The sequence below is a fragment of the Pipra filicauda genome, unplaced genomic scaffold (assembly GCF_003945595.2).
Source record: "Pipra filicauda isolate LSUMZ 115617 unplaced genomic scaffold, ASM394559v2 scaffold77_size3566232_pilon, whole genome shotgun sequence".
Lineage (NCBI taxonomy): Eukaryota > Metazoa > Chordata > Aves > Passeriformes > Pipridae > Pipra > Pipra filicauda.
This window is the reverse complement of record NW_024104953.1, coordinates 2,446,208-2,458,725: the sequence shown is the minus strand read 5'-3', so window position 1 is coordinate 2,458,725 and position 12,518 is coordinate 2,446,208. Positions and strand designations below refer to the sequence as shown.

Genomic DNA, 12,518 nt, shown 5'->3' with positions numbered 1-12,518 from the left:
TTGCATTGCCATAAGTCAGCCCTCTGGCCACCATAGGGCTCAGAATCCCTGTTAGCAGCTTCCCTTTAACCACTCCCTTCACACACAGGTAAGGATGGACTGAGAAGAGAAAGGCAAAAGGAGGAATGTCTCTGGGATCTCTCCTTGTAGTAGTCACTGTGGTTTGTGGCTGGCTCGAGGCCCATGGGAATGGACATGAGAACACCATGATGGCCCAGAATTTAGAATTTAGAACAACGCCCACTCTGCTTTTTTTTCACACAAATAGCCCAATACTATAAAGGGAAATGATCCTAAATCTTGCTCAAATCATAAAATCTGTATACTCCTCTTCAGTATAAAGCACTGGGAAAAATCTTCTCTGAGCTGTAGTTACAGAGACAAAATTGAGAGGCACCCTGTGATTTAATGCCAGGTATTTATCAGTGGTGACCCAAGATGAACAGTAACTGTTAGCTGTTGAGCTGAAGAGATGCTCAGCAAAATATGCCTCATCCAAACATCTTGGTCAAATTTAATGCAGGAAGTTCCTTTTGTACCTGCCTAACATTGCTCCTTGCAGCCATAACTAAATACAATATTCCTGGATCCCTGTTCTGAATTATTGCAGTAGTCTAAGATACTAGAAAGCTCGTCAGATCCTACCCTGAAGGTGTGGTAGCCCTTTTCCACCAAAGATGCTTTAGTTTGCTAGGAAATTAATTAAAGTGATAGGTATGAAGTTTAATTAATACTTTCTGGAGTTTTCCTGGAGCTAAGCTGGAAAGGTGAAAGAATCTCTCCTGGGAGCAATGGATGCCAGAAAATGGTGCTCTGCTCAGTGCAGCAACCTCAGTCCTTCATCCTTGTTTCCCGTTTTATCCTTTGCTTCCATGCATGCAGCAGCAGCACACGTAAGCTAATGACTCTTCCCTCCCCCTCGATCCTGGAACAAGCCACAGCCCACTAGCAAAACCACTAAAGAGCACACATAATTCTCTCCCCTGGGAGATGAGAGAATGAACTGCACATGGTCTAAGTCATTCCTAAAGCTTAGTGCACAACTGGAGGAACATATGCCAAAGGGTGAGCTTTAGCTAAGAGCCTGCACAGCAAAGCCTGCTGAGACCAGGCAGGTTTTACTGTCCCTGCCAAAAAGCATGGAACAGGATCTTCTGCCATGAGGAACCACCTCACCAAAAGAGATTTTGGGTTGCAGAGGATCAGTCTGCCTCATTCACAAGCCACCTGCTCTGAAAGTTATTCATATGAACTGCTCTTAAGGCAGAAAAGGATTTAGTGTTCGTATTAAACACACGATGTACATCCACTTATTGGCATCTCACATAGGCTAAGGCCAGTCTGGAAAACGGGAATGCAGAACGTGGAGTCGACAGTTTTTCAAGGACGACTTAGACGATCGGTTCCTATTAGAACTAACCAAATGTAAAGCTCCAGAGCTCAAATAAGCTTTAAAAAAACTCAGTCTAAAACTCTCCCAAAGTAAACAGCTTGAGTCCTACTTAACTGAGGAAGCCAGAAAGCTGAAATATGCCACTGTATCCGACTGGAGATCGTTTTGCAAATTGCCTGAGTGTAGAGCAAGGGTCAGCAAGAATGCACAGGTCCTGAAAAGAGTGAAGTGCACCCCAACAAAGGCAGCAGACAGCACACACCATTGCTGAGCCTCTCATGACGTTGAGCTGTGGACCTTCAGAGAAAATTTAAGAGCTCAGCTCCGTAAAGGGCTCCTCACGAGCCTTGGAGAGCGACTCCTGTGCAACCATTTGTAAGCAGCAGAATGTGTTTCTCCTGGTAGGGCTCAGGGAACGTTTCTGACACGCTGTAATTGCTAACATGCTCATTGAGGAGGGGGGCAAGGACAGGAGAAGGGCGATTAAAGGGAAAAATCTGTTTTCAGCACTGTGCTCCTTTTCGAATTATGTTCTCTTACATGGCTCCAGTTTTAAGCACAATTACCGAGCTTCAGGCTAATGTAATACTGCTGCAAGGACCGCAGTGGAGAGTCTGACTTCATGTGCTATGGCATATATTGTTGGTGGCTCTGTTACTGCATTTTACAAGGTCATTTTTCTTGGTGTGGGAACGCTGTTTTTCTTGGTGTGCAAGGCCTGCTATGGAAAAATTAGAAGTGAGGGGAATAAACTTCTCGATGAAATATTTTCTCTCAGAATGAAAGGACAGATTTTAGAGCATCGTAAAGTATTACAAATGTCTTCCAAAATTTATGTTCAAGTCTTCCCTTCATTTTAGAACTATGTAAAAAGACAAAAACATACCAAAGCAGCGCTTTTCCATCTCTTAATACAACTTCACTTGCTCTTCTTCAGAAGCAAAAGTTTGTACTTCCTTAATTCACAAATATACTCCACAACAGATTCTGGATGCTAATTAAATTAGACCTAGAAATCTCACCAGAAAAAGCCCAAAATCTCCTCCCTCTCCAAATCTCCTTTTTTTTCGTTGTTTGTTGTTTTTTTTTTTTCCTTTGGAAGAGACGGAAGAAAGGGAATAAAATCTGATTGAGAAACACAAGGTTGATTCCCTCTCATAACTCAAGACTGTGAGATATTTTACAGCTCCAATCTGGATTTCCCATCTTGTGTTAGTTTACACTACCACAACCCAATTCTAACAGCAGGCCCAGCAACCATTTCTGCAGCAGTGAACTGAGGGAGCCTGTGCCTGTATCTCACCCATCCCAAAGAGGACCAGAGGAGTACATTAGGATTTTCTCCTCAGCACTGCTCCATTGCAACAAGACACAGTGACACAAGACAATCCCAGACATCTGGGATCTCTGGAGACACACACAGAGCAGGGAAGGGCACCAAAAGGAAAAATCAGAGTGAGGAAGAAACAATTTGTTTAATTTTAGGATTGAAGGGATTTTTTTCTGTATTTCTTTCATCTATCAGTTTAATTAATTGCAGGGGTCAACACGATTGAAAGACCAAAAGAAATCAAAACCTATCCTCCAAAATCCTTCCTTCATTTGAAGGACCAAGGGATGGGAGAAACAGCAGCTCTTCCTCCCTTAATGAATCAGACTTCAAAATGCTTACAGGTCTATATTTTAAACTATTTAAATCTTCAACAATATTTTAAGATTACTAAGGATTCCTCCTGAATCTGTTTTATGTAAAAACGACCCAATTCTGACCACTTCATTTGTGCAAATTGACTGCCTAAGCCCCCCAAAATACCATGTATTGATAATTGAGGGGCTTTTGATACAAATTTGCCATGTCAAAAGACATCTATAAACAGTTGCTGCAAAGATTACTCTTTCATGAGAAGTGACCTAATCGCTTCTTCCGATCTTTTCTCTCCACAGACCTACTAAGACAGAAAAAACCTGAGAGATTTCTAAGTGCTTTTGTCGACAAGTCTGGGGTTGTGCAGTTTTGTTTTCCACACTGATTCTCTAGCTTGGAGTGCAGGGCACTAGGATTTTGCGTTTCACTTCAGCATGTGCCACGATACAGCCCCAAATCCCACCAAAATCAGGAGATCCCAGTGCAAACTTGCCATCAAGATCTATATTATGATGCTCTGAATGGAAGTATCTGCCTGTCAAGAGTGCAACTTCCTAAAGCAGGTTACAAGATTTTCCAGCTCGTAATAGAATCCATGGAAGTCACGAAAGCAAAAAAATTGATAGGCTTCCATCTGTTTAACCGATTGCTCTAATCAATATCCTTTCCCCCCGTAATGTCTTGTGCAGACACACTCTCTCAAATGCATAACTGCAGAATCAATTCAGTTGGGAAGTATATAAAAATTTCAATTCTACAAATGGCAAAACACAATGAAAATATGAACTGTTAAAGCTATCATGATGCTTAAAGGCACAGAGTTGATTAAAGTAATCTGTAAAAAAAATCACTGGACAGAAAAAATTCTTGAAGTCAATAATTAAGAGATATTCACGAGACAACCGACTACAATGACAATAATCCAGGATAATTATCTGAGGATGACTTTCCTCTTGGTTCACCCTAACCTTACAACAGTGCTCTAAATGGAGCTCCTTGGGGAAATGGCATCACCCGGAGTCCCCACCTGCCCAGATGTTTCCCTCATTATGTTACAAGCCTGTCAAGAAAAGGCAAATTCAGGGTTATTCTAATGATAGCAAACACCTCATAAAAAACCTCTCCAAATTTACTTTTCCAAGGAACATCATGTCAAAAGGCATTTTGAGTGCCCATGAAGAAAGAAAGCATCATTTATAAAACATTATGACCAAAACTCTTGCAGATATTAAAAGAAAAAAATCTTGGAATGTCGAGCTGGTGATAAAACTGTGGCTCAAAAGAGAGACAGGTGGGGCCTTACCCAAAGTGCTGAGCACTCCCAAGCAGGACTCCCACCAAGTCCAGCAGGAGATATTCTGAGTTAAGAACTGACTCCAGTTTGTGACTGGGATGCTGAGTCTGCAGATCTGGGTTCCCTCCTGCAGCTGGTGGGTTCACTTTGTGCAAACAGAGTGACCAGTACAGCCTGGTCTCTCCTTAATTCTCCTTGTGCCTTATGGAAATGTGCCCTGCTGGGACCATGATCCTTTTCAGGATGATAGAGCAGTTTACGTAAATTTGTGGTGATAATAATTATACATTTTCTGTCAACTTGGTGGTTGAGTTTTCTTTAACACTTGGATGCAGGGTAAAAAAAGTTGGTCAGGGCCCATGCAGCTGACGGGAGATTTACAAGCTTTGCCTGGGGAGGTTGATGATTCTATGGCTTTGATCACTGCCTCCAACCATTACAAATGAATGGCAATGTGTGATACTGAATAAAAAAGTATCACCTGCGAAAATAAGGAAACAGAATAAAAAAAGTCCTTTACCTCTGCTGGACATAATACACCGTCGGGTTGCATGGGATCAGAAGACTGGAATGGGCTGGGTCACAAGCACCTGTGACCCTAAGTTTCTCAGCTATTTCAGGACTAAATGTCAACCCGTCTCTCGATGCTTTCCAAGGAAAGCCACACGATTTCTTCTGGTATTTCCCATCACCATACACTTGTGTGTTCCCCTCTCGCTCTGGGGAATGCTGTGCCCTCACAAAGAGGTGCCCTGCGTGGGATATGCCTCCATCCCTCGCTTGCCCCAGAAGCGCTCCCCAAGTGTCGTCGTCCCTGCAACCCACCTGCGACACAGCGGTGACACGCGTAGGAGCCGACCCGACGCCTCTAGTGCGGCGTCGAACCGCGGCTCGGGGAGCTTTGCCCTCGACAGTGTAAAGGCAAGGAAGGCAGAGGACACTCAGGAAAGCCCTGGGGCGGGGGAACCCTGGGGGTCGGGACAGCGCGGCTGGAGGGGGCAGGAGGAGGGGGCAGGAGGAGGAGGAGGCGGCAGCGGCCGGGGCAGGTGCACGGCGGCGGCTCCCGACAGCCCGGCCGGCCCCGCGCCCCGTCCGCCCCCGACGGCCCCGGGGGATGCGGGTGTGTGTTGGGGGAGGCGGGGCGGCACTCACCTGCCGCTGGCTGTGGTTGCCGGCGCCCGTGGGGGCGTGGGGCTCCCCGCCGCCGCGCAGCACGGTGATGTGCAGGGTGAGCAGGAGCAGCCCCAGCAGCAGCAGCAGCTCGGCCGCCAGCCGCACCATCCTCTTGAGCCGGGCGGCTTTAGGGCCCCGCGGCGGCGGCCGCGGAGGAGGCGGAGGCGGAGGAGGAGCCGCGGCGGCCGCCGCCGCAGCCGCCACCGGGGCCGCCGCCGCCGGAGCGGCCCCGGCCGCGGCCCCGGGAGCCGCAGGACGGGCGGCGGGGACCGCGGCGCTCTCGGCGTCGGCGGGGCGGGCGGCGGGCGCGGGGCAGCGGCGGCAGCAGCAGCAGCAGCAGCGGGGGCCGCCGCCCCACGGCGGAGCCACGTCGGGGCGGGACGGCGCGGCGGCCGCCAGAGTCCCGGCGATGCCCGGCGGCGGGCGGCAGGTACCCGCGGCGGGGCCGCGGGCCGGCGGCGTCTCTGCGGGCGGCCCTGCAAGAGCCCAGAGGCACCGCGGGCCGTCGGAGCGAGGGAGCGGGCGGCCGAGCCCCCGCCGCCTCGGGGAGCCGCGGCCGGCGCGGAGCAGCGGGGCTCGGCGGCCGGCGGGGAGACGCTGCGAGGACGGGGGGAGCCGGCAGCGTGTGTGCGAGGGAGAGGGAGGAGGGAGGGAGGGCGAAGCGGGGGGGCCGGGGACGAGTCTCACATGGCGGGGAAGCCGGGACGCTCCGAGGGGAGGAGAGAGCTCGGGGCTATCGCCTCCCTCCGCGCGCGGGGATGGGGGTGGCCCCTGGACCAGCTTCTTCCCCCCCTCCCGCCGCCGTGTCCTCGCCCGCCCCGCCGCTCCCCCCTCCCCTCGCGACGCCCGTCGAGGCGTCGCCCTGCCCTGCCCTGCCCGCCCCGCCGGGCCCGCACTGTCCCGCGTCCCCCCGGCGGGGGTGGCACCGCTACCCCCGCCCGCTCGCAGACCTCGACGGGGCGGCTGCAGCTCCCCTGGGGGAAAGAGGGGCAGATCGCTGCTTCCGGACCCCCTTCCTCCTCCTCCTCCTCCTCCTCTCTACCTCCTGGCTCGGCCGTGGGAAATGGAATGGGGGCGCGGAGGGCGAGGGGCTGCAAAAAGCTTCAGCTGCCCGCTGTCCTCCCGGGGAGCTGGATACCTGGCTCCATCTCTCCTCTCTCTTCCCTCCAGTGCCCTAGGGCTGGCAGGGGCAGCGCCGCACTCTCTCCTGCCACCGTGCGTGCGTGTTTGCAAGCGGCCGCCGCGCCTCCTGGCTCCTGCTGCTGCTGCTGCTGCTTCCAGACCCACTTTCTCGCCCCCTCGCTCTGTGTCGGGAGAGGTATGTGTCGGATGCTTTTATACTGCCCTGCCTCCCTCCCCTGCTGTCCTCTCCCCTTGCTCCCCCCCTTTCCTTTCTCCCTTTCTGCAGCTCATGCTCCAGCCTAGCGTGTCCCCCCCTACACCCTGCTCCCCTCCTCCCTGTGCCGACCTGCCCCTCTGCAAGCCCTGCTTTGCCAGGACACCCCACTGCTGCACCCACACCCCTGTCCCACAGACGGCTGCACCTTGTGTCCCGACTGCCACCACTGCTCCCCTGGGACAGAGCTGCACTGAAGCGACACATCCCCTTCAGTGGTCTGTGTGTCCCTGGTAGGACTCGGGCCACTGGGGTTTGACATTCCTCACTCTTATTTCCCTTCCTCTTGCTTGCTGGCTGCCTCAGTGCCATGGAGAAAAAATTCTCTCTTAGATGGGAGGCCCCCAAATTTAAAAGTAACGTGGATTTGAAAATACGTGAAAGTCAGGCTTGGATTATCACTTGCTGTAAGTCAGTATCTTTGCATCCAGTTTGAGGGAACTTAGACCTCTTTCTGAGTGCTCAAGATACAACTCAGTGTAACAAGAACAAATACAGCTCAAATCAGTTTGAAGCATAAATAAAGTCACCTATCAAATGACGGGAGTTTTGGAATCTTTGTCGTCATTCTTCACAATTGGGAAGGTTATGTATAAGAATGAGGATACAAGCAATCATGGCCCGTGTGAGCGTGTCAGAGCTGGGAGGCTGAATTGGTACCAAAAGGTTCAAATGGGGAAAAAGTATTCCAAAACATTTTCAGCCTGAGACCAATGTACTCAGCAGGGTTCCTGCAATGTGAGGGTGAGATGTTCTTCCAGCGTACGGTGCCAGCTGGGACTGAGGTGATCATGGGAGCCTCAGCCCACAGTGTGCCCGACCTGGAAAGCTGGCACATTTGGGGCATGAGGAGAGTTAGAGCTCGTGGGAGGTTTCTTGCATGTTTTGGTGCATCTGAAGGCTGTGGTCATGAATGAGTTGGAATGATGTCCCATACCCTTCCAGTCAGATGGTTTTCCCTTCCAGTGATAACCACTGTCCGTGAATATGCAGGAATCAGGCAGGAATACGGTTAAAATAATTGCACTGGCGTATTGTTCAAGATGTGACCAAAAGCCACAAACCCCAAACCTTCAGATTTAAGGATTTTTAATCCACAAACATGTTCTGTGATAGCACTGCAGTAGGAACAGTCAGCTCAGGGGATCGTGCGGGGTAGGGACTTCCATGGGGCTGCCCTGAGCACGTCAGAGTGAGGTACAACCCCTCCATCTCATGAAATCACTCGTTGATAAATACCCAGTATCACACTGATACTCTTGGTTATGCAGCAAATCATCCAGACCTATTCCATATTACATAAAGCCATAACAGCCTGTGGGACTGTCATGTGGCTTTTAAAAAATGTGGTGCTTTTTTTTTTTTTTTTTAACCCAAACATTCCTTGGGCTAATCAAAATACTGAGAAGATAAAAACACTGATGTGCTTCAGCTGTCATCGCGCGGCCTGGGCTCTCCTCCTGCCACCATTGCTGTGATCCTGGTGCCAGGCATGGCAGCGAGCACAAAATGGGGTGGTTACGGAGGCAGTGAAGAGGCACAAGTGTCCCCCAGGTTTGCCAAAGCCTGGCTGTACCTAGTGGCTGTCAGTGGATCCCGGCTGCTGAAGGAAAGTGGAAACTTGGCATGTGAGATCTGTATTTCAGAGCTTAGTAGTACAAATCGACAGCCAGAGTGAGACTGAAGGCTCGTAATGCGAAACAGTCCGAGTGACAGCCTGGTGGAAAACACACACATGGATCTGCTGCCGAGCTCTGGGTAACGCAAGTTCTCCCTCGCCTTATGAAACTGAACCAAGAGACATCTTTAATCCAGATGAGATGGGCCCGAGCTGGTGCGCATTTCCTCGTGGCACATTCGTGCATTAAGCTGTTGTGCAAAGCCAGAGAGGGGCAGAGCGATGCAGCCACTGGCACCGAGAAACTGAAGCCTCTTCCCGCTGGAAGAAGTTGGTGTGAAAGTGGGGCTTGGGATAATGCCTGTGTGGCTGTGCTGGGGGTGACTGGGCAGTGTGCACACTGATGGGGGTGACTGCACAGTGTGCACACACGTGCACCAGAGATGCCCATTTAAATTCACAAACACTGTTAAATCAGCAGATGATTTCATCGGTGAATCCAGAAGGCTGAATCGCAGCCTGGAGGGAAATGGGTTTAAAGGCAAAGGGGGAAGATCTCTTTTCCTGGCTGGGTGAACACTTGCTCCAGCAGCCACCATCTAGTCCCTGGAAAATGAAGTCAGGGTTCATCCGGGAAAGGAAATCCATCAGTAGTGGGATGCTGCTCCTGGGATATGGTTCCGGGCACTCAGCAGGGAGGTGGGTCTGACAGTGGTGCCGGAGTAAGAGAGGTGTGTTCCTTTGATAGCTCCTTCCCTGTGAAGGTACACAGCTCGCACCTCACTCCTCCACCTCCATCTTTTACCTTCCACTTCCCTTTGGTGATAAAGGCAGACTCAGCTCCTGTGCACTCACAGTTCCTCACCAGTGCCAGGGGAAACACACCGGGAAGAGCCCAAGCTCTTCAAAACAGAGTTAGTCGCACACCTTTATGCAGCACTTGTGACACGATGAGTGTGGTACATGGTCAGGCAGTGTAGCTCAGCTGATGTGAGAGGAGTCAGTAAGCTGTGGTAGCTCACCTGGTGTCCTGCCTCTCCCCAAGCTTCCCAAGTTCTCATTGCACAGCTTCCAGAGGGGGTTGTGGCTGTCCATGTTGCAGCCTCCACTATGTGGGGAGGATTGTCTCACAGGGAGATGTTTCAGGGGTCTGTTGGCTCCAGTCATGACACTGCCAGATGAAAGTCCCCGTAGTCTCCCCTACACCAGCCTGTTAACAAAAATGCCCAGCAGTTGTCCACAGCCACTGTGCCACCTTCAGTGTTCCAGGCCAGTGTTCCAGTGTCCAGGGCTGAATTTGTGATGTCCTGCTGGTGGTGTTCCTGTCTCCTGCCATGGCCATCGTGTCTGAACACCCCATGTGCTCTCCACCACGCTGCCCAGGGCCAACCCCTCTGCATCACTGGTGCAGGCACCTACACTTGGTGCTAGGAGTCCTGAAAAAACAGAATATTGCCTAACTGAGACACAGCACATTACAGAGGCTGGGTGGTCCTAGTGACTGAAATGAACAGTAGATCGATTGTACCTGGTCAAGTGTGAAAAATCCTCACTTTGGATGAGTGCCACCAGGTGACAACCTTCCAGGCCAGCATGAGAATAGCTGGATAAGGAGTGGAGAGAGAAAAAAAAAAATCAGTATGATATAATATAAAACAACATAACTCACTTTATATGCTTTATCTCAGAAGTGAGGAGGACACAGAGGTGGGAGCACCACTGGGTTTTATGTCAGAGTATCACTTGGGTCCTATGCCCCAGCTTTCCCAGCAGTTAAAAAGTGCTTACCTGCTTGTCCACTTTACCCCTTTCCTGTCCATCCTGGCATTGCTCCAGGATTGTGGAGGCATCCTGTCTGTAAGATCTGACAGCTTTTCAGAGCAGCATTGCTGGTAGAGCCCCATCTGCCCTCCTCAGCCTGCGCCCACTCCCAGGATGCCGTCGTTTCATCTTTAAGCCTGGGGGTTGCTTTAAAATTATCAGGGATGAAAACCTGGCTCCACTGAAGTCCTTGGCAAAGCTCCCATTGACTTCAGAGGAGCCAGGATTTCACCCTAAGACGCTTTGTAGATTATTGGTGAATGGAAAGCATACGTCTGGCTTCTTGAGGGTTATTATTGTTGGTGGTGACCTCTGCTCTGGCAAGCATTGAGCAAGGCTGGGTTGAGACAGATGGCTAAAGCTTTCCCTGCCACTTCCCCTGCTTCCTCACAGGGGCTTTGCTTTACGGCTCATCATCTCGGATGCTGCTTATCAAGGAATACCTTCCCGTCGCCTGCCAGTGGAATTTAATGCCTGTTTGCCCACATTCCCCTTCCCCCAACGCCAGCAGATCAGCAGATAGGAGACAGAATGGCTGATTAGCTTCTAGCTCCAACCTCTTAGCTATAAGCTGCAAATGCACACACAAGGGTCTTCGTAAAAAAAAAAAATAAGAGGGAAAAAAAAAAAGAATAACATTCCCCTGCGGGCAACCTAAGTCTTTCTGTGACTCATGGTTCCTTTATCTCAATAAATTACAACTTGAATAGTAGTCACCCTCTTTTTAAAAGAACTGATTAGCTTAGAGTTCTCCATTTTCCTGCTTCTTCTAATGCTTTCCTTCTCATCTACCTATTTTGCCACCAGCTGGGGTCAAGATTTCTGAATTCTGCGGTGCCTCATGTGACAGGCTGGAAATTCATCAGCCACTTTATTAAAATTTGCAGCAAAAGGGGAAATGTATAACGAGTCTGAATTATGGGATATGGAAATGGAGAAAACTGTCCAGCCCAGTTTCCCAACTGTTAGGTGTTTTTTTTTTTTAAATACCAAATTCTGTTTATTTTACACTCTGCCACATTTTCACTTTTCAATATGCTGTACATTTTTGTACTGATGATGTGGAACTGCAGTGTAGCATTTGCCAAGATGTGGCAGTAGGGGACTGTGGGAATCAGCATGCCGGGCAGTGCTTTTCCAAAGTGCCCAAAGAGCCTGAATTCCGCTGACTTTCACAAGAGCTTGCCACAAGGCAATTTTTGCCTCTTTAGAGAAATGCAGTGAAACCAGCAACCCCCTTCCCTCTGAACACAGTTCAGGCACTGCAGAAGTGCCTGAATTGGCATAGTGGACCCAAGTGTTCAAGAGTAAAAGCTCGGTCCCCTGATTGAGTCACCTTGTTCAGTGAGTCACAGCACATCAGCTGAGGCTTTCCCGGTGGTTTTCCAGCAGCAGTGCCAGGCATGTGGCAGAACTGGCCCCCCAGCCCAGAGCAGGGAGGCAGCCCCCTGTTTTGGCAGCAGTGAACCATTAAATTGGCTCATCCACTGAACCAACTCAGCCAAATTTGTCATTAAATTGAAATTATTACATATAATAACAAATAACGTGGCAGCTCACCCTGTGTGTACCTACACAGGCAGTGGGTTCTGAAGGGAAAGTGCTTTACAGGAACACTGGTGGGAGCCAAGAGCAGAATGAGGAGGTGATCCTGGCCCAGCTGATGGCTGAAAAAGTTGTAAATCACCCTAAGGGGTTGTGTGGCTGAGGTTTGAGTTGCCTGATCACTTCTGACAGGTCTTGCACTGTGTTCAGCAGTGTAGCAGAGGAGCAGCCAGCCTTTCTAATAGTGAAAAAAAAAAATAGACAAACACAGCAGTTCACACCTTCCACAACTATGGTTTTCAACCCTTCACCTCCCCAGGGAAAATATCACATTACTGACTTGCAATTGGCTATTTTTCAAGACTACTTTTGTGACTCTGGAGATCAGAAGCTTAAATAAATAAATAAATAAATAAAAACAATAATAATAGAACCAGAAAGCCAGCTGAGGCTGAAGGACAGCTCTGCAGCAGGAAAGGGAAAGGAGGATCTCATAGCAACTGCTATGATGGTGGGTGAGATGAAGGGCTGCCTCCTAAAGGAAACATTGCCAGAAAGCCTTCATTCCCACAGGTGAAGAAAACAGAGCTCATTTATTGGTGGCTTCAGATGATATCACCTGAATTCACTTAG

The 12,518-nt window shown here is 50.0% G+C and overlaps 1 protein-coding gene across 1 annotated transcript in view; it reads right to left on the bottom strand.

Moving 5' to 3' along the window:
• ISM1 (isthmin 1) overlaps positions 1-7,108 on the bottom strand; it is a 40,298-nt gene extending 33,190 nt beyond the window's left edge. The window contains 4 exon segments of the mRNA XM_027747987.1: positions 5,485-5,981; positions 6,644-6,662; positions 6,664-6,757; positions 6,759-7,108. Of these exon segments, the coding sequence (XP_027603788.1) occupies positions 5,485-5,981; positions 6,644-6,662; positions 6,664-6,757; positions 6,759-7,108 (960 nt within the window).
• Positions 7,109-12,518: the final 5,410 nt, after the last annotated feature.